This window comes from Penicillium robsamsonii, assembly GCF_028829455.1.
Source record: "Penicillium robsamsonii strain IBT 29466 chromosome Unknown utg000001l_segment0_segment0, whole genome shotgun sequence".
Lineage (NCBI taxonomy): Eukaryota > Fungi > Ascomycota > Eurotiomycetes > Eurotiales > Aspergillaceae > Penicillium > Penicillium robsamsonii.
In genome coordinates this window covers 7,604,409-7,629,421 of record NW_026643219.1, presented here as the reverse complement: position 1 = coordinate 7,629,421, position 25,013 = coordinate 7,604,409, and the positions used below count along the sequence as shown (strand labels likewise).

General features: G+C 46.1%; 10 protein-coding genes across 10 annotated transcripts; 4 read left to right on the top strand and 6 right to left on the bottom strand.

Annotated features, from left to right (window-relative positions):
- Nucleotides 1-113: 113 nt before the first annotated feature.
- Nucleotides 114-515, bottom strand: N7447_002955 (uncharacterized protein; the record flags this gene model as incomplete). The annotated part of the gene is made up of 2 exons (XM_057227230.1): nt 114-226; nt 377-515. 2 exons carry the CDS (start codon nt 513-515, stop codon nt 114-116), a joined length of 252 nt encoding a protein of 83 aa, XP_057091246.1.
- A 2,801-nt stretch (nt 516-3,316) lies between these two features.
- Nucleotides 3,317-4,286, bottom strand: N7447_002954 (uncharacterized protein; the record flags this gene model as incomplete). The annotated part of the gene is made up of 2 exons (XM_057227229.1): nt 3,317-3,870; nt 3,923-4,286. 2 exons carry the CDS (start codon nt 4,284-4,286, stop codon nt 3,317-3,319), a joined length of 918 nt encoding a protein of 305 aa, XP_057091245.1.
- A 2,017-nt stretch (nt 4,287-6,303) lies between these two features.
- N7447_002953 (Hsp20/alpha crystallin family protein) lies at nt 6,304-7,341 on the top strand (the record flags this gene model as incomplete). Its single annotated transcript, XM_057227228.1, has 2 exons — nt 6,304-6,487; nt 6,626-7,341. The coding sequence occupies 2 exons, from the start codon at nt 6,304-6,306 to the stop codon at nt 7,339-7,341; spliced, it is 900 nt and encodes a 299-aa protein (XP_057091244.1).
- A 549-nt stretch (nt 7,342-7,890) lies between these two features.
- Nucleotides 7,891-9,432, top strand: N7447_002952 (uncharacterized protein; the record flags this gene model as incomplete). The annotated part of the gene is made up of 4 exons (XM_057227227.1): nt 7,891-8,034; nt 8,083-8,454; nt 8,504-9,226; nt 9,256-9,432. 4 exons carry the CDS (start codon nt 7,891-7,893, stop codon nt 9,430-9,432), a joined length of 1,416 nt encoding a protein of 471 aa, XP_057091243.1.
- A 219-nt stretch (nt 9,433-9,651) lies between these two features.
- On the bottom strand, nt 9,652-10,863 carry N7447_002951 (glutathione-independent formaldehyde dehydrogenase; the record flags this gene model as incomplete). Its single annotated transcript, XM_057227226.1, has 2 exons — nt 9,652-10,406; nt 10,473-10,863. 2 exons carry the CDS (start codon nt 10,861-10,863, stop codon nt 9,652-9,654), a joined length of 1,146 nt encoding a protein of 381 aa, XP_057091242.1.
- Nucleotides 10,864-11,591: 728 nt separating this feature from the next.
- N7447_002950 (TspO/MBR family protein) lies at nt 11,592-12,190 on the bottom strand (the record flags this gene model as incomplete). Its single annotated transcript, XM_057227225.1, has 2 exons — nt 11,592-12,040; nt 12,088-12,190. 2 exons carry the CDS (start codon nt 12,188-12,190, stop codon nt 11,592-11,594), a joined length of 552 nt encoding a protein of 183 aa, XP_057091241.1.
- Nucleotides 12,191-12,780: 590 nt separating this feature from the next.
- N7447_002949 (B3/B4 domain-containing protein) lies at nt 12,781-13,503 on the bottom strand (the record flags this gene model as incomplete). Its single annotated transcript, XM_057227224.1, has 1 exon — nt 12,781-13,503. One exon carries the CDS (start codon nt 13,501-13,503, stop codon nt 12,781-12,783), a length of 723 nt encoding a protein of 240 aa, XP_057091240.1.
- Nucleotides 13,504-14,331: 828 nt separating this feature from the next.
- Nucleotides 14,332-16,420, bottom strand: N7447_002948 (glycoside hydrolase family 32 protein; the record flags this gene model as incomplete). The annotated part of the gene is made up of 2 exons (XM_057227223.1): nt 14,332-14,452; nt 14,514-16,420. 2 exons carry the CDS (start codon nt 16,418-16,420, stop codon nt 14,332-14,334), a joined length of 2,028 nt encoding a protein of 675 aa, XP_057091239.1.
- A 2,065-nt stretch (nt 16,421-18,485) lies between these two features.
- N7447_002947 (uncharacterized protein) lies at nt 18,486-18,686 on the top strand (the record flags this gene model as incomplete). Its single annotated transcript, XM_057227222.1, is given in 2 exon segments — nt 18,486-18,499; nt 18,515-18,686. 2 exon segments carry the CDS (start codon nt 18,486-18,488, stop codon nt 18,684-18,686), a joined length of 186 nt encoding a protein of 61 aa, XP_057091238.1.
- Nucleotides 18,687-22,814: 4,128 nt separating this feature from the next.
- Nucleotides 22,815-24,774, top strand: N7447_002946 (uncharacterized protein; the record flags this gene model as incomplete). Its single annotated transcript, XM_057227221.1, has 2 exons — nt 22,815-23,234; nt 23,260-24,774. The coding sequence occupies 2 exons, from the start codon at nt 22,815-22,817 to the stop codon at nt 24,772-24,774; spliced, it is 1,935 nt and encodes a 644-aa protein (XP_057091237.1).
- Between the last annotated feature and the right edge of the window lie 239 nt (nt 24,775-25,013).

Sequence of the window (25,013 nt, the reverse complement as noted above, 5' to 3'; positions counted from 1 at the left end):
GGTTTGGGACAACCGCGCAGTTTTGGCCTGAGGAAAAACAGTTCTGCCTTGAAATGAACTCCACCTTCACTTAGTTAACTAGCACTTCAGGGATTTGTATATCTCGATGGGTCTCATATAGTGAAGTTGAGGGTACTACTGACCAACTGCTCCGGTAGAACTCGGGAGGCTGCCCTTTCATTCCGTTTCTTGACCAGTTGTACTGAGGACACGGAAGATCCGGCGTCTACTCTATGGTTTGGTTCTATCGGATTGACGTTAGTGGTGGAATTTCCGCTTCCGTCTATATCGCCAAGGGCAATAAAATTATATGGACTGGATGGGATGCCGATAAGATTATTGTGAGACCGTATCATTTTTTGGAGACTCCACATACCCATGACAACCGGCAGTAGACCGGCACTAGAAACTGTCCCTGCCATACCGTTATTTGCCCAGGGGGAGGGCACGGAATTGGATTCAAAGGTAGTAGTTGACTTCTTGGCGAGCAGAATTGCGGCTTGTGAGGCGATCATGAAGCATTGGGCTTCCTGAAATTCAACGAGAACTACCTTTGTAATGCGATCGTGGTGGTTGAAAAAACACCGGATTTTGGGGGTGGTGAGTTAAACTACATCTGTACTTCTCAAATCGTTGACCTTGTTCAAATGGGAAATTGATTTATTTTCTAATGCATGGTCCATATTTCATATTCAGTGAAGCAGTGAATTTCGGAAGGTCTATATCTGAAGCATCCTCTAAAAATCAACTTCATAACAAAATAACACAAATATATAAGCTTTGCATACACATATGGCGTGCCCGTACAGTTATATCGCCCGAGTCATGTAGATCCTATGATAATTAGGGTAAAGTACTGCATATCGACGCGGGAGTATCTATAAATATATTATTGAGTACAGTATGTCTTGGCAACCAGGGTTCAAGAAAGAAGGAAGAGCAAGTTGATATCCAACATAAAGCTCCTCACCTAGGATAATAATTCAACCCAGGCAAAACGGTGATAGATGACTTTATTGGGTTTAATCTAACAAAGTCTTCGAAGAGTGTGTTAACGCCCTGGGAGTTTAGCCTAAGAGCAAGAACGGCACCCGGCTACGACGGGTCTTGACGAGACTCCACGTTCAGTTTTAGATGGTGGAATACTCTGGATCTGAGTAAATTGATATATCTAATTTGGCCACCTGCATGTCGCTCAGCGATGTGTTGAGGTAAATAATCTCACAACTACCCATAGACTTGTGGGTTTAGAACAGGGTCACCAATCTAGCCCCAGGCGGAAATCGCAGCCCTCGCAGCCCGACGCGGCAGTGTTTCCGTCAATATGACTAAGTTGCCAAGGGCAGAAACTACGTAAGTTAACCCTTGTATGATATGCAAAGAAAAAATAGATATTGGACAAATTTTATACTGCAAGCTTGGCGAATGAGGCGATCGCAATAATTATCAAGAGCAACGCCGATATTCTCAGAGATGAACACCATAAAGCTTGTTTGCTGCTTGAACTGTTTATAAGCAAGTGTACTTCAATTCCCACGGCATTCTCCAGTCAGTTTCCATAGCTTTGATCTAGTCATCATTCCTTTTTCGGACTTCGAATGTCGGTGAAGTAGGTCGGCTTAGAAAAGCAGGCCTCTGTCATCTTCATAAGATAGGCTGCATTGGATGAATGAAGCATATCAGCAAGCGTATTATCGATTCTCGCTTCGCAAATAGGGCCAGTGCCACGGTGTGCCCAACAACAACTGCAATTTATAGTACAATAGCCAATGCCCTTTGCTCTCTGGGTCGTCCAATGGAAGCTTTGGCAACAGCCACAGCTCCGAGTGCGGCAACCTCCTCTCTCGGCACAGTGTTTGTCTAGCTCTGGGCGAAAATACCACGTTCGATGCTCTCCGAGGGAGTCATACATTTGCTTCAAGGGGTTGTGGGGAAGAAATGTTTCGCGTCTGTGTAGAGTTGGTGCTGTTGAATGGATATATCTTTTTGAAGGGCTTATATATCTTCCTCCCATACCCGTCTACACTTTTGAGTTATTCTCTGGGGTGGATACTGGCCGTCCAAGCGTCTTTCGATGCTGTCCTGGCGCTAAACGAGTACCCGCAGAGTCATCTCGGCGACTATGACCTTAACAAATATATCGTAATAATGTTCAACTGTTTGATAGCTAATAGTATAATTCCATCCGTCTTTGGCGTAGTTCTCCACGGGCTTGAAATTACCCTCAAACTTTCGCAAAGATACAAGACATTATGATTTGAGGTCTTTCCAGCGCAGTTCGGGAAAGGGTTAATTGTCCCAGTTGAAGCCCTAGGCCGTAGTTGCCTGACGCAGCCAGTGACATCTCTATGGCTCCATGGGTTTCTTCCTTATAATAAACTTCTCTGGGATATAAAAATCAGTTAGCATCCACAGTCCAGCATGTACATTGTATGTACATTAAAGCTTCTCCCTTGATATATCGAATGTAGCGGCAGAGAATTCCATCACAAGCCCATGTGGCTCAGTGGTTGCCTTCGTGGTCTAGTTGGTCATGACGTCGGTCTCATATCCTTCCGACCTTGGTAACAAGGTTTCATATGACATTCTTGGTAACAAGATTGACATCCGAAGGTCTCCAGTTCGAACCTGGACGAGGGCATTTCTTTTTTGTCGGGTAGAAAGAATTTCAGGCCGAATAGCGGGGACTATCTTTTCTATTTTCTCTGGGCACAGGTTCGATTCCCGTTGCTGGAAAATTACAAACTCCCCCAGGCATAACGAGTGAATTTATAACGTGGTGTTATCCATCTTTGGGCCTCCATGTAGTATGCCCAAAAACCCTTTGGGGTCAAACTACGCTGAAATTCATTCCTATAATCGGTCCTTTCTGTTATTGACCTCAAGATACCAATGTACTCTCTAATTCAATAAGAGGCAACAGCAAAGAAATGAGAGACTCAAATATAATTGATCATCTCAATGATAGTCGGACGCCGTTCAGCATATTTGAGATTGCATCCTTCGTGGATGGGGACTATTATTGGGATTAGAGTATTTTGGGTGTGTAGATGTATGACAAGACAAAAAAGGCTACATTTTCATTCCATTTGTAGCTTATTCGAATGGTTGTCTATACGCTTTCTGATTTGAATCGGTCTCTTTTGATATCGACGATTATGCCATATTAACTGAAAACATCACGCTAGTAGGCATTTCTTTGGCTAAATACACCTGATTGAATAGAACTGAAGGCAAGAGGAAGAGATGGGACAAGTGGAGATGACCAAACACAGGGATGACGGGAGGGTATCATGGAATATTAAAACTTAGGTCATCAACTCCTTGAATTTTCCGGCAACTCGGGGATAGGAGTAGAATTATCTTTGTAGCCAGGTAGCTCTGACACATAATGTTGACCGTCCAACTCGCTTGTCCTGGTCGAAGGGCTGCCTAACTCGCTCGGGTTTTGCGAGGTCTGGACAGCTTGGTATTGACTCATCGATGCTTCGGTGACAGGTGTGGGATATTGATGTGGTTGCTTCTGTCGGCGACGACGCATGAAATACCAAAGCAAGGCCAGAATGATTGCTAACCCAGCAATACCACCAACCACACCACCTGCGATAGCGCCAGTATTTGAGCTAGAAGAGCTACTGGACGTCGGGGAGCTGCTTGATGTTGCGGAGCTGTTCAATGCCGCAGAGCTGCTCGATGTTGTGGAACCGCTCGATGTTGTGGAACCGCTCGATGTCGTGGAACCGCTCGATGTTGCGGAGCTACTTGATGTTGCGGAGCTACCTGATGTTGGGGAACCGTCCGAGGTTATGGAGCTGCTCAATGTTGTGGAGGTGCTTGGTATTGAGGAGCTGCTGGATGTTGCGTTTGGGGCTAGTTATATCAGATCTGAGCTCATGTCGAGTAGGCAGGATTTGAATCTTACCATGTGAAACTAGAGGGAGCCACACCACCTCACCGGAATATGTAGGATCATCTTTCACCGCACACCCAACCGAACCATTCAAATTGAACCCGCCTAGACCCTGATCACAACAGAAAAGTCCGTCATCATCGTTTTGGTAAAGATCCCAGGAATCATCAGCGCAATGTGCTGGGTTACTGATTTCGGTTTTACAGTTTTTTTCACTCGGACAACACATGCCTGTGTTTTGGTTGCTCCAAACCGAGTTACCGGGGCAGCATCGGACGAAACCATACGATGCTTTGGTAAGGCCTTCTCCTCCGAGACAGGTTTTCTTTCTGCGTATTGCGAATCCGTACGGCGGATGTGACGGATCCTTAGACATGATAGGCAAGAAAGAAACAAAATAAACGAAAGTTAAGAATAGAAGAAATGTGCGCGACGTATATTAACCAAAGGCGACTGAATATAGGACAAGAGTAATGACCTATTTTGAAAATGAAAATAACAGACGGGGAAACTGGTGAGCTTCAGGGGTCTTGCATGGATAGAGGGACCAACCCTACGCTATGGCCTTACATTGGCGCATGCGTATTAATCTCAGTCGCGAAATCAGCCTTGGCATAGGTGCAGAATCAGTCTTAGCGTAGTTAGGTGTGTTTCCTACTTTGTAAGCAAACCATGGTAATATAACCTTCCTGGAGTGCTGCCGAAGGTAGCATGTCAATTCTTTGAACACCTTTGAGTACCCCAAGAATGCCATGGATAAACGCTTTCTTCCTGGACGGGAAGATAGACCTGGGCAAAGCCACTGGGCATAGGGTAACCGCCCCCACTTGAGCTGGGAACACCCTTCCCGCATTTTACAAGTTGTGACAGAACAAGGCAAAGATTAACTACTTAGTGGGTCTCGTAGTCCTGGGGGCATAAGCGAGAAGAATTATCAAGAGGTCAAATCAAAGCAAAAGGACATCAATTCACTAATAGAATGTACGACATAGGTAGAGGACTCTGTAAGAGAGCAAAACGATCTATGGATGTAAGCCAGATTATTTCAATACCAAAACTGGTAACGGTACATGGGGCGGGATGAGGGACGAGCGCCAAAGACCCACGGGTGTGAATTAGTTCGCGAAGGCGTTTATACTAGACCTAAAGGAGCAATACGGACTCTGACAGGATCAAAAACTAAAATAGAAATCGTTTCCACTATACTCCGTATGCCAAAACGTCTAATGGTGCGCTAACACCATAGCATGTGTCAGCTTATATTGTCGTCGATTGGATCAGAGAGGAGGATAGTGGAGAGTGGCTTAGCAAGTTGGCATGAACATTTAGCATTCGCGGTCATGATGCTCTTAGTCGTGCTTGGGCCGACGAAACAGCCAAGCACTCTTTTGTTTATTGTAACCACGTCGAATATTGTGTGAGTATCATACCTGCATTCGGCGAGGGTATCTATCCAAGATACTCCCTTTATACACCTTCACGCGCTTTTATTTGTGACTGCGGGAATCTTTTGGTTCAGTTTGGTCATACTACCTTGATACAATTTGATTTTCGCAACCTCGGCGCGTAAGAGGACACAATGACCAGAAGGGGCCTCGAGCGTTTTCTTTGTGCTCGTTTGAAAGATGCCTAATTTCATCACTCATTTTTGCTCCCCGGCTTGCGCTTTAACTTTGGCCCCAAATACCAAGCATGACTATCCTCAAGATACGGTAGGCTACGATCGAGGAACAAATATTCGGTGTAGCTTGTCCGATTCATTACTAACACTAATGTCAACGGAAAACCTAGCGAAGGGACCGGTTTAAATGCGCCTCGGATATTGCATGTCCGAGCAAGATTGCCGAATGCTGATAGATGATGGACTTTGCCTAGGTGTAATTATTAAAAGGACAGGGCTCATGTCCGTCAGCCGTTTAATGGGGCGGTATTTCTTCCTGTGATTGGCTTGGGTACTCCCGAGAGTTGGCGGTGCCATAGATTAGATCCGTGCTTCCGTACCATATTGTGGCAAAGTCAATTGCTATATGCACACTACCTAGCTACTCCGAACAACACCACCTACTCAGTTCATAACATGGCTGCCTGCTTGGAAACACTCCATATAAAAGACAGCTCTATTGTCGTTTTATATCTGTTGGATTATCCCATTTCTCATTGTTTGCTTACAGCATGAGCAGATTGTTAGACATCAGGGTATAAATACCCTGCTTTTTCCTAGATTGAATAACAATGGTTCTTCTTCTCTTCCTCCCCTTTGCCAGTAGGCATAAGAACATTCTCATCATTCATCAAGCCTATAGTATTATTTCCTACATTGCTCTATCAACAAACTCAAGTCGAACTTTCATTTCAAGAAGCATGTCCATCCCTGATCTCAACTAAAACATCCCATGCTGGGACCCTGCTACCAACGCGGAGGAGCAGGGCACATCGCACCCTTTTTTCCCCTCCTCACGGAGAAAGTGATCATCCTTATCCCAACCCGTGGACTTTCCAGTCTGATAACGGGTCGAGGTGGTCGGCCAGACCATTCCTACATGCCTCCATGGGCCCAATCCATCAACAAAAACCAGGGTAACGAGCCCAATAACTAAACCGGTAGCACCTCCACTTCCCACAAGCCATACCCTTTCCCGGGCCACACCCAGCAGCCTCATACTGACTAGGGCCCTCTTCCATGGCAGCAGCCCTATGCCTATTTCGGTCCTTCAGATGGTAGAAAGTCTTTGGGTGACGACAACCACAGATTGCCCCCTTGCAAGCCATACCCCTACCCTGGATCGACTGATGGCCATAGACCATACCGCTATCCGGAGGCGGTCTCGTGGGGACAGTTCCAACCCTCCCCACGGAAAAACGAGGAACAGTTCAAGCCTTCATTTGTTCGTCAACCATATTTGTTTCTGGGTGGGTTACATAGCACAAGTCCACCCCCCCAGCAACCTTTCGAAAACTTGAGTAACCCTTACGGTGAGACTCCCTCTCCTCGGCAGCCATACCCATTCCCCAGCGGCCAACAAGGCGGGCCTAGTAGACGGGAATGGGGCGACTTTGGAGAACCTCACAAGGCCTACGGCCCATGGGCATTCACGCAACAAACACCCTGGACACGCCTGCCTACTGGATCCGACAAATATATTACCGAGGTTGATATATTCAATACTCCAGGGACATTTGTGATTCACGTGCCGCTCCCGGGGGCGAAGAAGGAAGATATCGAGGTTAACTGGGATCCGAAGAGGGTGGAACTCAGCATTACCGGTTTGATCAACCGACCTGGCTCTGAGGACCTAGTCAAGACAATTGTGTTAGATGAGCGCAAGGTTGGGACGTTTCATCGAAAGGTGCGATTGGGTAGTCGAGCGAATCCCCCCAAGGTAGATGCAGATGCGATTTCAGCCATGTTGGAGGTTGGGGGTTCTTGTTAAGGTGCCGAAGACGGAGTCTGATAATGTTGAGGCTAAGAAGGTTGAGGTTGAGTGATCGGAGGGTTCAGCTCGCATGGGGTAGAATGGTTAATAAGATTGTAAATGTACGATATTCTGAGTTTTGTCTACTTATACAGGTTTTTTTGCCACCCGAACGGATGTGTAGATCATTAACATTGAAAACAGTAGATGGTTTGAAGCGTCAGCTTTCAACAGTTATCCTAGTTCTCCATGTTGCGTACGTATAGTCAGAATAGTTATATACTTCCATCACTGACGATTTTACGAACGACAATCACTTAATTTACCCCCTACCATAAAGATAAAGAAAGTTCACGATCTTATCAAAGTTTAACACAAATCCACAATGCTTATCTCCGCGGGCCCAAAACAAATTCAAGATCGGGCTAGATTCGGACGTTGACCGAAGATCTGTTTGATCTTCTATAATCGCGTCGGCAACATCAATTACAAAGATATACATGTTTCCTTTTGCATCCAAGTAGTGTGAAAAGACTGATTACCCCCAAAACCCCCAAACATTGAAAGATGGCGGCAGCCGAAAGTGGGACACCTTCCAAACCCCCACATGAGACGAAAAATGTCAACACTGTCATTGGTAGAGATGTTGAAGAAGTGACACTCTCATATCGTCCCAGCAGATGGCAGAGTAATATCACCATCATCAGTTGTGTGAGTCTAATGTTGACAGACTCGAAATTCAGCTGCTGACTCGTCCAGTATATCGCCAACTTTAGCGATGGCTTTCAAAACACCCTCGCCAATCCCACAAATGTTATTTTCAAGCAGGTGCTTGGAGCTGATGGATTTTCTTCCGATATGAAGACTCGCATGAGCAACTCAGTCATCGTCGGAGCCATCCTTGGTGTTGTTGTTTTCGGATACACCTCTGATATGTTTTCACGACGCGCCGGATTACTCTTCACATCCTCCCTGGTCGCAATCGGTACCTTGATGGCGGCACTGACTCTACAGATGCATCCCTCGAGTAACATGCTGTGGTATTTTGTTGTAGTTCGTGGAATTGCCGGATTTGGTGTTGGAGGTGAATACCCTCCTAGTGCCGCTGCTGGCATTGAAGAATCGGACTGGGTAAGCCTTTAGCCGCTCCCTCACTTGGATCTATTCTCATGATTCTTAGACTATGCGCAAATACAGAGGGCCAATGTTTGTGTCCTTTACGACTTTGATGGCCACACTAGCGGGTCCAATTTTGATGATAATCTATTTGATCACACTCATTGCCACGGACAATAACCTTGTTATCGCCTTTCACGCCATTTACTCCATTGCCACTCTCCTCCCGGTCTCAATTATCGTTTTGAGACTGTTCATGGTGGACTCGTCTCTATTCCACTACTCCAATTTCAAGCGGCAGCGGAAGTCATGGCGCCTTTGCCTCCTTCTTGCACGGCGTTATTGGTGGAGGCTATTGACTACATCGCTAGCCTTCTTTTTGTATGATTTCATTAATTTCCCCAACAACATAATGTCCAGCACGATCATCTCCTCTTTGGTTACAGATCACAATGTTCAGACAACAGCTATTTGGCAGGTTGTTTTGGCCGCCCTGCCAGTTCCCGGCGTTGTGTTGGGGGCCTGGCTTACCAATGCGATTGGACGTCGCTGGACTGGAATTTTGGGCTTCGCTGGATATGTTGTGCTTGGTTTCGTTATCGGTGGCACATACACGAAGCTTTCTCAAAACATCGCGGCCTTCGTTGTTCTGTATGGCCTGTTGCAAGCATTTGGCCATATGGGACCCGGTGCTACCATTGGGCTTATATCTTCTGAGTCTTTTCCCACTGCCATGCGGTCTACGGGATATAGTGTCGCGACAGCTTTTGGTAGAACGGGTGCTGCCGTTGGCACTCAGTGCTTTACCCCCTGCAGGACCGTGCTGGTAACAGCTCCACCTTTTACTTGGCTGGTGGTGTCGCTATCCTCGGCATGATGGTATACTACTTGTTGCCTGAAAGTAGAGATTTGGATTTGAAGAAAGAAGATAAGGAGCTGAACGAATATCTTACGCAGCACGGATTTACGACTGATGGGAAAGAGTGTTTGTGAAGTTCTACTATCCAAAGAAGACTGAGAAATTTTTGCTAGATTTATAGACCGACTAGATATATGTTTATTAAACAAATTTGGTGAAAGAACTGAATGTCAGCTGGCTAAAGTTCATCTCAATTTTGAACAATTGGTCAATCACCCACATGTAGGGCGTTTGATTCCATCATGTAGACCATCACATGGCCTTTTTTTTCACCCGACTCCTACACTGCTATTCTAACAGAATTTTATCATGACTTTCGTCTCCAGGTGTTCAGAAAATCGCCGATATGCCTCTGGTGCCTCTTCGATATCGATGGTACTGGAGAAGACGAAGCCCGGGTTAGCTATACCACTTTTCACAAGTTCCAGCAGTGGCCCAACAAATAACTTGCTGTCCACTGCACCGCCACGAATGCTCATGTTTTTCCCCCAGAACAGCGTGATAGGAAACGTCATATTTGGTGAGATGGTGTCACCTCGTTCAACTCCGTTGGAATTCGGCTGGGCAAGGTGTACCCCAAGAACCCCCAAACCACCACCCACGCTGGTGCACTTTATCGCCTGTGTGATAACGAAGGACTGATCGGGCTTCAATTTTTCGTTGACGCATTCCTCCCCAACACAATCTACAGTGCGCTGAACGCCACCCGGTTCCCGAGCAAGAATCTGAGCCGACGGTTCGCCCTTCGTGAAGTTGATCGGAATGGCTCCAATAGAAACTGCGAGGTCGAGTCGTTCTTGGACGGAGTCGATGCAGTACACACGAGAGGCCCCACGGAGAATTGCCGAATACGCAGCAAGAAGTCCCACTGGGCCGGCCCCAAAAATTGCGATCTTATCTCCGGCCTGGAAGCCCGACCAAGTGACCCCCGTCCAGGCAGTAGGGAAGATATCTGAAAGAACAACGAGATCCTTATCCTCAATCTCCTCAAATTCTTCATCGAGAATGATCAAGGACTTGTCTGCAAGTGGAACACGGACAAATTCGGCTGTTGAGAATAGCGTGGCCAGTCAGACACAGGTTTTATAAGAGATTCTGCAGGGCTGAATCGTACCTTGACAGCCTCCCAAATTGCCAAAGATGGATCCTTCTCCGTATAATGCAATTGTAGGGTTAATTACTGGTTCTAAATCTAGCTTAATGCCATCAGGAATGTCAGGGATAATGACCCGATCCCCAACCTTCACGGAATCAACATCTGCTCCGACTTTCTCGACGATACCTATAGCCTCATGTCCAATGGGATAAGGAACCCGGTTGCTGCCAAAGACACCGTGGTAGTTGTGCAGGTCGGAGCCACAGATAGCGGCGGAAGTAACCCGAACCACGGCATCGGTTTGCCTGACGACATGTGCCTTCGGAACATCGCGGACATGAATCTTGAGCGGGTGGCCATCAAAAACGACTGATCGCATAGTTCTGCTATTGCTATGCGTCTCTGCCATGATGTGTAAATATATATATAATGATATTGGAGCGTTGAAAATGTGGGATAAGTTCTTGGGTGATTCTTGTCGAGCAGGAGGCCATTTGCTCTTAGATTTGAATTAGCCGACATTAGTACTTGCCAGGAGTGACTGGTCTTTATATAGCAATTGGTGATAATATGCACCCGTCCACATGTTCCGTGTATAGATAGGACCTGACATCATATACTTAGGTATTTTGCGTCTCAACCACGTCAGCCTTCAATCGGAAACGGCTATGTCTAGAACATCTATACTAGTCTGCCATCCTCTATTGTCTAGTCACTCAACAAAATGGCCTTAACCGTTAGTTAAGAGTGGACCGGATGACGCGAGATCGTACTAAGAACGGGTGGCAAAAGTTGTACCCCATCATCACACAAGCTTTTTTAACTGTGGCGCTCGGATTCGCCTCAACCGTTACCTATCGTTAAGACGTCACAGAATTCATAGGTAAGCGAGTAGGGCCCTGAGCATCACCTGAGTAGGCTTCCGCAGAGCCTATAAAGCCCAAAGCCCAACCTACGCTAGGCTAGAAATGGCTAAAATGGCTAGTATGAGAGAATAGAGCTAAATTGTAGAAATCTAAGTTGATACATATGATACTTTAATTAGGGGTCTCCATGTCCCACTTGTATCCTTGATTTTGAGTTGTGATTCAATTTCCGATATCGTATGAAGTACACTCTATTTTGGACATTGTTGTTCTACTCTGAACGCTCCTTCCCAGTAGGCACCGTCCATCCATTCAGGATACCACAGCCGGCGTTGAGATACGCCGCATATCCGAGCCACACAGTATAGGGAACGAGACACCAGAAAGCGGTCCGATCGGCCGTCCACCAGTTGACCATCAAGGCGCCCACATTGCCCGCTAATAGGGCCAGATCTCCCAAGGCTAAGGCCGGTCGGCCCAGCCGGAAGAAGAGGGGCATCCAGAGGAAATTCAAGGCCAGTTGCGTGGTGTAGAGGGTCTGAGCAGTAGAATTGGCATCACGGACAGCTAGAGAAAAAGATCGCGACGCGGTGGTGGTCGCATGGTGAGAGGCGTAACCCATCAATCCATAAAGGACGGTCCAGGCCGGCGCGAAGAACCATCCTGGGGGACTGTAGGGCGGCTGCTTCAGCTGCTTGTAGGTTTGACGATTTTGCTTTCCTACAGAGTCGTTAATGATTGTCTGCGATCGTTACCGGTCGACTTACGATTGGTCAAGAGGGCCGCTGTAGTCCCTGCAGTGATTGGGGTCGCAACCGCCAAATAAGGGTTGGTAAGGAGAACATGAGGCAGAGCGAAAGACCAAGGCATTTTGAAATCAAATTCTATATTCTAGCTCTACAATCTAGAGTGAAGAACAAAATGCGAAGTCATCGAAATCGTTTTCCCCCCTACGTCATCCCCCTGCCTTGGCACGCCACAAGCCGGGAAGAGTCAATAGCCGCCATTCGTCAGCTGCTTGCTTTCTTTTATAAATTCATGGGAAAGAGATCAATGATGGTGAAATCGAGGTAAGGCGGAACCGATGAGATGTATGAGAAAACTTACCTAGGGTTTCAAAGTTGGATGACAGTTGGAGATCGACGTGTCTGCAACAGGATCATCTAACTGCTTATTGAGTACAATTAAGTGGTCACTGAGTAATCACCCTGTGCCAGGTGTGAGATACTCAGTGAGCTGAGCGCCATAAAGATCGGGAAATTCGCATTTGTGGCCGGTACAGATACATATGTAGGCTTACTGTATATACATCGTTTCTTAATCTAATATACATATTTGACTCCACACCAACAGTCTTAAATCAATCCTCTCCCTTCTCACAATGTTGACTACACCTACAAACACAGATATTGTGATCAACATGTAGATCCTACACCACAGGGGTAATCATCAAGGAGAGGTTAAATCGAAGGGCCAATAATCCGATGCACTGCTTGCACCTCCGGAGACAGGCTTTTCAAAGCCGAACCGAGCTCGTCGGCAGCTTGAACCAGAATATCGTCCGTGAGCGGCTCTAGGGCATCGAGGATGAATAAAACACGCGAGGTATCATCGGTCAAGGCAGTCCGTGGGCCCTGTCGCCAATTCCAGCGACGGCAAGTGATACCGCTGTCATCACGCCAGACTGGCTCCCCGGGCGCCGCAAGTTCCGTTTGAGGTTTCCCGCCAGAAAACGTCTCGAACTCCTCATTACCAGTGGCACGGACGAGGACAGGCGATCCGTCGTATTTGTCAAGGTCCTCACCTCCGAATGGGATCTGATACTTGACAGAGATAGCATTGTAGATGTCGGTCAGCCGGTTGACTCGTGGCAAGCCATCCTGCGCGCGACGAGTCAGAGCTTCGAGGCTGTTGCGCGTTTTTTGAGGCTTAGCTCCGAAGGCCTTGTAAGCCTCGCGCCATGCAGCGATGTGTGGAAGTTCGGTAACGGGACAATTGGATAGCTTGTCCTTGGCAGAATTTTCTGCCTCGATCAAAAGGGCTTCGCTAAAATCATCGCTTGGGCCTGTAGGAATACCCTCCACCACCATCAAGAGGGCGCGATAATCCGGACGTAGCTCGAATATCTCTGGGGCTACATGCGCATTATGCAGTAACTTGTGTGCCTCTTGCATCCTGCTCATGATTGAGAATGAATGATTGTAAAGGTATTGGAGATGTGCCTGATTGTTGCGAGCTGGGCATAAGACGATAACGTAGGCGAGGAAATGTGTGGATTTTGTTAAGAGTAATACAGAAAAAGGAAATGGGGGATAGCTTCACATAATATAATGAATCAGGTCAGATCCGAAGGCGAACTTACCTTGATAAAATTTTCGTCGGGCCACTGCAATCTCTTGCTAATGTCGCCTCGTTTTGGACAGAAAAGTAGTTCGGTGGGTTCTCACTGCCCCTTAGCCCCTCTACCTTCAAGTTCCTAGGACAGTAAATAGTGGATACAACGTTGTTATTCTAATATACCCTCAAGGCTGTTGTGGTAATAGTCGCTTCTGAAAAGGGTAGTTGACGGGAGTGGGGTCAATCATAAGGGATACCAGTGTTTGATTGGCTGTTTCTACGAGCCTAATGAGAATATACTCTGGCCCACCAGCCTTTCCATGGTTGTTTCGAGTACAACCAAGGAAGCCGAGGGTTATCTATGCTTGGCGTTTCATGATGTACATTTCTACATTTGTATATATTTATACCGTAATTTGCATCACACCGAAAGAACTGTTTCATAAGAAGTACTAGATACCTGCCAGATCGTTTCAACATGTCTTGTCCTGGGAAAAAGCACTCATTCATTCAACTATCTCATCATTAATCGGTCATATAGTTACTGTATTTTGAAGATCCTGCCTCTTCCAATCAAAACATTTCCCATCCCTCTCTCTACCTTGCGCCCTAGTAGACTATCAGAGTTGCGCAACCCAGATGTGCTGCCAAAATACCAAGTCACCTTGCGTCATTTACTGTGGTCTGTCCGGGTAAGCATCGTACAGCCCATCAGCAACGCGAATGTGGCTGTAAGATGCTTCGCCTTCCCCATTCTGGAAGAAGCGAATCTCAGTCGAGTTTTCATACCAAGGGCTACCATGGAGTTAGTTTATGTTCTGTGAAAAGTGAAAGCAAAACGATAAGGGAAACATACCGGACCCAGGTAGACAACACAAAGCGAGAGTTGGCATAAACCTCCAGGACAGAGTTATCAACCACAATGGTCAGGCTGAGAGTCTCAATGTGCTCATTGCCAGCTTCATTGGATGTAGAAGTGTGGTCATCGCTCCCCCACACATAATTGGAGATTAAATCATCTATAAACTCCTCAGTCTTGTCATCGCCATTGTCATCGTTCTCGTCACAAGGACAATTGTCGTGGTTGTCGTGGTTGTCGTGGTTGCCATGAATGCCACAGGTGTCATTAATGTCAAACAGACGAATACGTCCAGATTCCGGTGACGCATCGATACCGGTCGTCGTGCTGCCAGCGGCACTCGTTCGAGAACGATCAATCATGATGGACTCATTGGAGAACTGATAATAGATGGTGGTTGACTCAAACTCGGATGCCAGAATTTGGAAGCCCGCTTGCAGGCTAGATGCACGTTCATCGAAGTTGATCTCAGCCTCAAGAATAAAGAATCTACTATCTGGAGAGCGACTGAATGGAATGACACCTTCACTGGTAGTCGTCCGGTCAGGCTCGGTGAAGCTGGGGGCAGCAGTCATAGCGGCGTAGGTCTCCCGCGCAATGTCAATTCCCAGTGTTTCGAGTTCAACGCATTCGCCCGTCGAGTTCGAGTTGGCAGCCACACGCCATGAGCCAGTCTCCTTCACGAGATCGTTATTCACCACGTTAGGGATGGCCTTGATGTACAACTCGCGCGATGTCAACAAGGTATTTTGCCATCCTTGCTGCTCAGCTGGGAAGCCGACAATTCCTCCAAAAACATCTCCAGTCAACCAGACATAGCTGATGAAACGATCTGGGGCGCCGCTGGCTTTAGAAGCTTGGGAAGACCGAGGTAGGACTTTTCCCGCTGCCGCATAGGATGCTAAGCCCCAGTCAAAGACACCAACCATATCAGGTGTGAATGTCACGTTTTCACCATTGGTGTTGGCAATTGCTCCTGCTGCCCAGATTTGGGCATGTTGCGAGGAGACTGACTCCTGAATGGGAGCATAGGAACTCTCCACCGCAATGGTCATGAAAGGTTCACCGTTGTAGCTGTATCCATCTCTGGTGAGGCCGAAGATGTTGCTAGTCTCCCAATTGAACCCGAAGGTCCTAGACCAGTCACCATTCCCCCATGTCGAGTTGGCGGATTCATGGAACCATTCTCCAAGATACTCCCACTGCTCAAAGTCGGGACTCGTGTTCTGGTAGAGGAACATGCCAGGTCCGACGTCATGAATACCGCCTGAAATGATAGTATACCAAGTACCTACGGCATTGCCAAGGGATTGATCGAGTTCCCCATTTTGGAAAACGTAGGGGTCGCGGAAGGCCGTTACATCCAGGCCTGCTGGGGGCTCAGGGATAACAGGCGGAATTTCCAATTTGGTGAAATTTTTCCCCCCGTCGTAGGTGACTGCCAGTGATTGTGATTCACTTCCTCTGGTGTAAGGAAGCGTCCAATGGATTGGCAATGAGGATACCGACGTGTACAAAAGTGTCGGTTTGCCGTCAACGCCACTAGGGATGACAGAGCCGTCAAAAACGGCAAGGGGGTCATTGGGACCGCCAGCAACGATTGAGTAGTTGCCGTTAGGATTAACATCGTAATAATGAACAAGATCGGCCGTCAGAACACTAGAAATACCAGTACCATTGTGGAGGAACCCGACGTGGAAGAGCCCTGTTTCGGGATCATTGTAGTGCGCACATGGGTCGCCGATCTGGCCGTAGGGTGGAAGAACATGAGTATGTGGTCTCCAAGTCTCAAACAAAGATAATGCAGGAAGGTCCGCGAGATTTGGAGGTGCAGAGTTGTAGTCTTGAGCAGAGGCTCCCGCCCAAATCGTGACTAAAACCGACGCTGTCGTTTTGACCTTCATGATGAGGAAGGTTGGTTGGGTAAATAACCACAAGGAATGACTTCGTTGACGCGAATTAAATGTATCTTCTTACAGCAGAAATACGTTCCATTATATGAAAATAATGAACATTCTAACCCCTTAGAAGTTTGCATTCTATGATACTGATCCCCCGCTGAGGAATTTCAATGCTAGCGAGGGAGGAGCTGTAGATTTGATACAGGGGGATAATCCTGGAATGCACCCCGGTAACATAATGCCTTCATTCTTCGAAGACTTGACATGAATAGCCTGTAAAATCTCGCTAAATTATCTAGGATATTAAAATGTAAAGGCTCTATGGGCACACGCAAAAGGAATCGAGTATATTTAGGTTTCTGGTTTCTGTCAGAACCACAAAATCAATGTGTATTTGCATCTATCTTTCGACATTGTTAATGGGTTTATCCTTTGGTTACATTGATTACAACTTGAATCTTCTTCAGATACTCTCGCCCTAAGCGCATATTGGACGGACCATCGCCTTATGTCCACTTGGGATCAAAGCTGAGTACCCTGGATGACACCAGAAAGCACCTTGGGTCATCTGGATATTTACCCCTGGAAACAATGGTAACGTCGCCATCTGGATCAAATCGTTCAATGCTAGAACTAAGTTGTCGATCTGCTAGTTCTTTACTCGGCATTTGGACCCTTGTTTCAGAAATTTTGTAAAGGGGGGAAGAGGGAGTGGGCGGATGAATATGAAAGAGATATTGCTGTCATATATGGTGCAGGTACTACATGCCTAAAAAGCAAGAGGTGATCAAGAATGTAACGGTGATGATCCACCTACTCCAATGAAGCTCTTTATTAGACCTCTCAATAGCCCACAAAGCCCATAGCCCAGCCCAACCTACCAAATGTAACCCACCAAATGGGCTGGGTTTTGGGTAGACTTCCGCAAAGCCCATAAATGGGCCCGAGGTCCGGGCCCAAAGCCCAACCCTCAGTGGGCTATGGGCCCAACCTCCAGGGCCCAACCCAACCCATAGCCCATTCGTGGGGGCCCATAAGGCCCCCAAGAAAGCCCATTTCTATGCATAACTACGGTCTTGGCGTTCATAAACCTGATGATTAATGCCTGTTTTTTACGCATGTTCTACTCTGTAAGCCTATGTTTCGGCCCGACGTTTTACCAGGCCTAATCCGGGGGTTCAACTCCCAATCCGGGTGTTCAACTACTCCAAGAATCAAGATATCAAGATTCAACGGCAACGACCTGGTAATAAAGGTCATAGGTAAAACTTACTATACCAATTTTTACTAGATTTCACAGAAATTTACCAAAAAAGTCGATTTTCATCAAGATTTCGTAGTATTCTGGTAATTGGAGAATTACTGAGTGTCCACATGCAGAGATATATATCTCATGTAGGCGGAAGTAAGTGCATCTTTCTGTTAAAGTATGACATTTTTAATAGCCAGATTCATGATTTGTAGGTTTACAGAATTGAATTTTATACTAAAAGATAGCTAATCTCTCACCATCGACGTCTGTTTTTACGGATATGTGATATTTTAGCTATTTAGGAGTCTTGGTATAATAGTATATTATGACAGAGTATAATGGTGTGAAGGAAGTCATATATAAATTACTGGTAACATTCATATATCTATGGATATATTAAATCTGGTAAACTATAATATGACTCACCTCTAAATCGCCATAAATCATGAGATAATGGAATATCATCGATTATCCTATATTTGCCTCCTAAATAGTCTATAAAAAGGCGCTGATTTACACTTTAATGTAAATTTAATATGCTTCCTGATATATTCATAACATACACATATCCTCATCTCCTTATCTCCTATTTAGGATAAGTATTACCTTGCTTATTAATATCTTATATAATTTGCTTATATAAGATAACTTCCCTAAATATTATAGTCTACTACTAGACTATAATAATTGTTCTGCTTAATTGCTCACATTCTCTCACTAAGAAGGTAGGTTATATCGAATTCTTCCTCCCTTAACCTGATTCCCCGAAGCCATTCCCTAAGGCCCTTCATACAATTCTGAATCCATTAACTGATCATGTCGCAAAGCCAGTAAACCGAGTTTAGATCGTCTCAGTTGAGTCTATTCGACTCCGAGGCCGACGACTTATCATTTCTTACCCCTTCTAATTACCCAGCTACCCCGTCTACCTCTCGGCAGGTTAATAGCTTCTCGTTTATTCAACCGTCTGTTCCTTCGTCCGTCGCCCCGGAATCAGATCCCCTTAAACGCTTCTAACGTATCGGTCCTGGTAGGAGAGGCTAGTTCTTTCTTTACGACGCGATGAATCACACCGATTAGGTCGACTGGTGGTTAGAGACTGACTATGGATCTAATAATAGCAAGATCGCTTGGGAATCATAACATGGGTCCGCTTCAGAGACCTAGAAACAGTTTAAGTAAGTGGCGTATGCGGACACTAGAAGCCTAAAGGTTATGTGTAAGCGATGCGATATAATTCTTAAGCACCCATATGCTACTAAGAAAGATGCTAATGGGAAGGTTAGCCGTTATGGCACGACGACTATTACCCGTCATCTTCAGACCTCAGCCTGCCAAAAGGCCGCAGGAGTACGGTAATAAAGGGGGGGACTAAGAGGGTTTCTTCAATCGGTATAGAGTAGCCTATCATTCTTTAACACTGCTAACTAGTTATTTCTATCGAAGCAAGGTCATCTAACCGATCAACCGTTCTCGTAAGACGCCTGGGAGGATAAACTCTTACAGTTTATCACCATTAACCGGCTTCCGTTCAATCTCGTTAAACATCTAACCTTCCGTGACTTGATCTCGCACTCGCAGTCCGCCCTAAACCTTCTAACTATACTATCATCTGATATAATCCGACGTCGGCTGTCTGCTCGGGTAAAAGAGCGATAACGGGATACACTCAGGATGCTGCCAGAGCATGCGAAGATCTCGGTTACGTTAGACTGTTAGATATCTCCGTTTAGGCAGGCGTTTATGGCCATCACTGGCTATTTTATCGACGCCGACTGGGTCTACCGCGAGGTACTACTCGGCTTTAAACCCCTTTATGGCACACATTCGGGTGCGAACCTAAGTGCTGTTCTTATAAAGACGCTTACTAAGCATGGAATTAAGGATCGAGTCTTTGGATTAACCACTGATAACGCGTTAAATAATAAGACTCTGGTTGATACACTTTAACAGACTTTACCTAGTGATGTTAATGTTATCCGAATCCCCTGTCTTACCTATGTGATCTAATTAAGTTTAAATTAACTGCTTGATCGTTTGAAAGCAGTCCCACTGAACGATGCTACTGAGAGCACATGGACAGACCGCTAAGCCACCCTCGTAAGGGCGAATGCACGATCCAGGGATATATCGCATACCTTAAATAAGGTACGGTATCTTGCCGTTTATATCCGCGGTAGTCCTCAGCGCCGGGACTCATTCACTGCTGTCTAACCGCCAGGGCAGGGGCTTATGCCGATCCAGGATGTCAGAACTCGATGGAATTTAACGTTTCTTATGCTCCGCCGGGTAAAGAGACTCCGCGTTTTCATTATGAAGTTCTGTGATCAGTTTAATTGCAAAGACTTCGCACTTAACGATGATTAATGGCGCCAGATTAACTACCTTCTTTGTCTCACAAAGCCATTCTTTGATTATACCCTCGCCCTTTCTAAGACTCGAGACGTGACATCGCATCTTATCTTCCAGATCTATAACTTGCTATTTAAGCATATTAAACGATTAAAGATACAGTTACGACGAAAGCATGTCGTTTGGAAGAAGTAAATGCTTACCTCTCTCGAAGCTAGCCATGCAAAGTTACGTGACTACTATAAGGCGACCGATAAGATGCGGGGCTATATCTATGCGGTTTATACGATGCTATCACCGGATAGTAGATTCTAGTTCTTTCTTTCTGATGACTGGGCCGACGCTAAAGAACTCCGTGATCAGTACCGAGTGGCATTCCGGGATGCACTTACTCCTATCTAGGAGCGTCTTACTGCTGCGAAAGGCCCGCAAGAGTCTTTAGGATCGACGCTAAGATCTTTCCTTCATAACTTAGTTCGAAGCCAGAAGTCTAACTTCACAGTAGTGCTAATTAGGGATGAGTTAACGCAGTATCTCGACGGTAGTAAGTTTCACCCTTCTTGTCTTTATGCCTATCTTCATATCTTCACTTGATACTAATTTCATATAGATGTGACTGATTATGAGCCGCTCTCTTTCTGGAGAGAGAACTAATCCCGTTTTCCCGCCATTGCTGCACTTACTAGGGACATCCTTATAATTCCAGTAACTGGCGCTAGGGTAGAACGTCTGTTTAACACTGCACGCGATATCTGCCACTATCGGCGCGGTCGTATGAAGTCTGAGACCATTGAGGAGCTGATGCTATACCTCTGTACATTAAGGTTTGAGCTTAAAGTGCAGGAAGCTAAGGATCTTGAAGAATTCTTCTCTTCTGATGAGATCCAGGCATTGAGGGAAGAAAAGAATGAGTGCCCAGATGATGTCGAAGTTAAAGAGATCAGTGACACTGAAGAGCAGGGTGATGAACCTAGTTCTGGGGATCTGATAGATGTTGACGATGACGATGCTACGATCACTGTCGCACCATCCCAGGTGCGTTCATCGGGGAGGAAGAGAAAGCATGTCGAGGATGAATCGTATGAGCATTATTAGCATGTAGATAGTTTAACCTCACTTGGTATCTTATCAATCAATCTCATCAATCTCATCAATCAATCTCATCAATCTCATCAATCAGTCAATTCCGTCAATTCCCATGAGAACTCAGTTAATTGGGGGCCTTAGACGGTAATTTGAATACTCAAAAATACTAGGAAATTCTACATTACTTATGCATATGCCAAGAATTGGCATGTTTGTATTGTTTGGAGCCCATTGGGCCCCCATAAAAGCCCAGTGGGCTTCTACCTCAGGCCCATGGCCCATCGATGGGCTCGAGGGCTAGGCCCAAAACCCAGCCCATTTGCGGGTTGGGCCTAGGTTGGGCTTTGGGCTTTTGGGCCGGTGCGGAAGTCTAGTTTTGGGCCCTACCTTTGGGCTCATTGGTGGGTCGTGGGCCCGGAATGAAAGCCCGCAAAGCCTATTCGGACCCATAATGGGCCCTAAATAATACAAACATACTAATTCATCGTAGCTGTATAATTAATGCATTTTTCTCTGGGTTTTTTTAGGTATTCAAACTACCATCTGAGCGATACATGAAGCTATACAGAACTCTTCTTCTTATAAGCTTATATATTAACTCATAAGATGTAAAGTTAATTTTATAAAGCTTTAATCTTTATAAAGGGTACTTGTTTTTTTTGGGGAATTACATAGTGAAAAGAAGTACAATTAGTGCTACTATAACTAATTAACACCTAACTAGTTAGTTATAGACCTAATAACTATATATATCTCTTCATACTGATACTCAATAATCCTCCTAAGTGCGAATTCGTGGTCAAGTTAGATATTTTTAGGGTGATTTTGTATGAAATTTTACATGAAATCTAGTATCATAATGCTAAAATCAGTATAATATCTAATGAATTCCTACTTCTTACTATAATAATATGATGAAATTGAATATACAGGTTGGTACATGCGTAAAATACAGCCATTAATCAGCTATTTTATACGTGCTAAGACTGTATTTGTGCACATAAATGGGCTGTGGGCCGGGGACTTGGGCCCATTTGCGGGCTATTGAGAGGTCTACTCTTTGTATAGCTTCATAAGAACAAAGAGCAAAGTCCTGGAACCCAGCAAAGAGGCAAACAAAGATCTGACACGCATGGCATAAGACTATTGTCTCTTATTTCTGTAGAAAAAGCCTCTGCATTTGCATAACGGCAAAGGGAAACCTAACTAAATAGGGAAAACCTCAGCCAAGACATGATAATATCATAGATCAAACATCAACGTCCAGATCCGCATCCCCGCCCGCGGCAAATTCTATGATAGTAGCAAGGGGATTATAATACTCCGACTTTTCCTCAACTTGATTTCCACCTTCCCTTGCTATCGCAAAGGTGGCAAAGGTGACAGAGAGAATAGCGAAGAACTTCATGTTGAGGGATGTTTGATTTCCCGGAGGTGATGAACAGTAATAAAGGATTTCGGAAAGAGTTATCATTCAGTACTTATTACTAGCGACATGCTACATTACATGGGAAACACCCTTCCGGCTTGATGCTTTCGGATGATCTTCCTCAGGGGATACCCCGAAATGGACCCGCGGATCGACTCTAAAAGATGACTAAGCGGGGAGATAAAAAAAATGCGATAACATTCCCCACAGTATATCGAATGTCCCTCATTTCACGAATTGAACGCTTGTTTTGCGCTTTTTATGACATCTGATCTAGCATGACGATCCGAAACCCTCTTCCACTCCCCGATGAGTGGAAGGATCCCGACGAATATGTCCAGGCTCTCCTCTCCTTCGCAACTGAATCGGTCATGTTCATGAACGTTTGTGGTGGCGTGCATATCCTCGACTTCTTGACGCGCGATCCCGATCTTTACACGTCACTACTGCCAGAAGATTGGCGATATTTCTTCGACCATCACGATATCCACAATATCTTGCAACTGCTCCTACGAGAGGACATTAGCCCACTCTGCGCACCCGAAACAAACGCAGCCTCCGAGAATGGCAGGACTTGGAACGGAGGCGTATTTCCGCCTGCAAGCCTCCTCGAGTATATTCGCAACATTCGACGACTGAGCTTCCGTCGCGAGTTCACCACGCCTGAGAAGAGCGAACCTCTTCCGAGACATATTGCTGTCGGCATGAACAAGAAAAAAAAAGCATGAGGTGGAACAATTCTCTCGTTATGTCGCGTCTTTGTCGGAGACGGTCAATGAGAGTCGCGGGGAGCCATTGTCTCATATTGTCGATTTTGGTTCGGGACAAAACTACCTGGGGCGCATGCTGGCAAGCTCGCCATATCATAAGCATATCATTGCTATTGAGCGAAAGCACCAATACATAAGCGGTGCTAACCGTATGGATGTTCATGCTCGACTGGCTACGGAAGAAAAGAAAAAGACAATCCATAATGCAAAGCTAAACAAATCGAAAAGGCAATGCATCGACTGTACCGACACCCCAGAACTAACCCCAGACCTGACCACTTCGGAAAAGCCCGAAATTCCTAACTCGGAGATGGGAGCACTGGAGCTGAACGATGCAGTTTCAGAAAAACCTGCTGGACAGGATGAAGATACTACGATCTCTCAGATGCTAGGCGAGATGACCCTAGAAGCTGATGATATGCTCGGCTCGACATACAAAAAGCCACATGAACCACACACACCAAAGCCACGACCGGAGGTCGATACCAGAGGCACTGTCAGCTACATTGAACATAATATCCAAGATGGCTACCTGGAACCAATCATCGAGCACGTCGTCGATCCAAAGACGTCAGTTGAAACCCGGACCAGCACAGAAGAAGTCATTGAACCCGAAGAAAAGAAACTGAGTGACGCCCGGGTGATGGTCGTCTCTCTGCATTCGTGCGGAAACCTTGTCCACCACGGAGTGAGATCACTGGTCCTCAACCCTTCTGTTGTAGCAATCGCCATGATCGGCTGCTGCTACAACCTTTTGACAGAACGATTGGGACCCGCAACATACAAAATCCCCATCCTTCGATCCGCCCACCCCCGCCTCAAACGAACCGGATCTTCATGGGATCCGCACGGATTCCCAATGTCCAAGCTCTATGAAAACTACCAAGCAAAGACTACAACAGGCTTCAAGCTCAACATCACAGCCCGCTCCATGGCTGTCCAAGCACCCCACAACTGGGGACGGGCCGACAGCGAAGGCTTCTTCACGCGCCATTTCTACCGCGCTTTGCTGCAACGCGTTCTTCTAGATCGTGGCATCATCCCCAAACCCGACGTCCCCGATGATCTCTACAAAGACCACACAGATGACCCTGATGCCGGGGGCATAGCGCTGATTGTGGGATCTCTGCGCAAGACCGCATTCGAGTCTTTTTCTGCATACGTGCGTGCCGCAACTGTCAAATTGAGCCGCGATCCAACCCGTGGCGAGTTGATCAAGGAGCGCATCTGTACCATGTCTGAAGAGGAGTTGGAGCGCTATGAAGCTGATTACTTGCACACACGCAAGAACCTCAGTGTTGTGTGGAGTCTGATGGCATTCAGTTCTCAAGTTGTTGAGGCTGCTATTGTGGTTGATCGCTGGCAGTTCTTGCGCGAGCATGACTCGGTCAAGGAGTGTTGGGTGGAGCCGGTGTTTGAATATGGCCAGAGTCCGCGCAATCTGGCTGTTATTGGGATCAAGAAATGAGTTCTGTTATGGTTTGCTTTTCGCTTGCATTTAGATACGCTGGGGAGTTTGTGCTTTGGGGCTTAAGGCATTCTGGTTCTGGGGAGTCTCAGTGCATAGCTGGAACATGGATGCATAGAACATGAGGTTCACAAACATAACCATTGGACTGTGGAGAGGCAGCTACAATACTTTTTTAGATACCTGCCTGGATGGTTACCATTATACATAGATGTAACCTGCAGCCGACTGCACATATG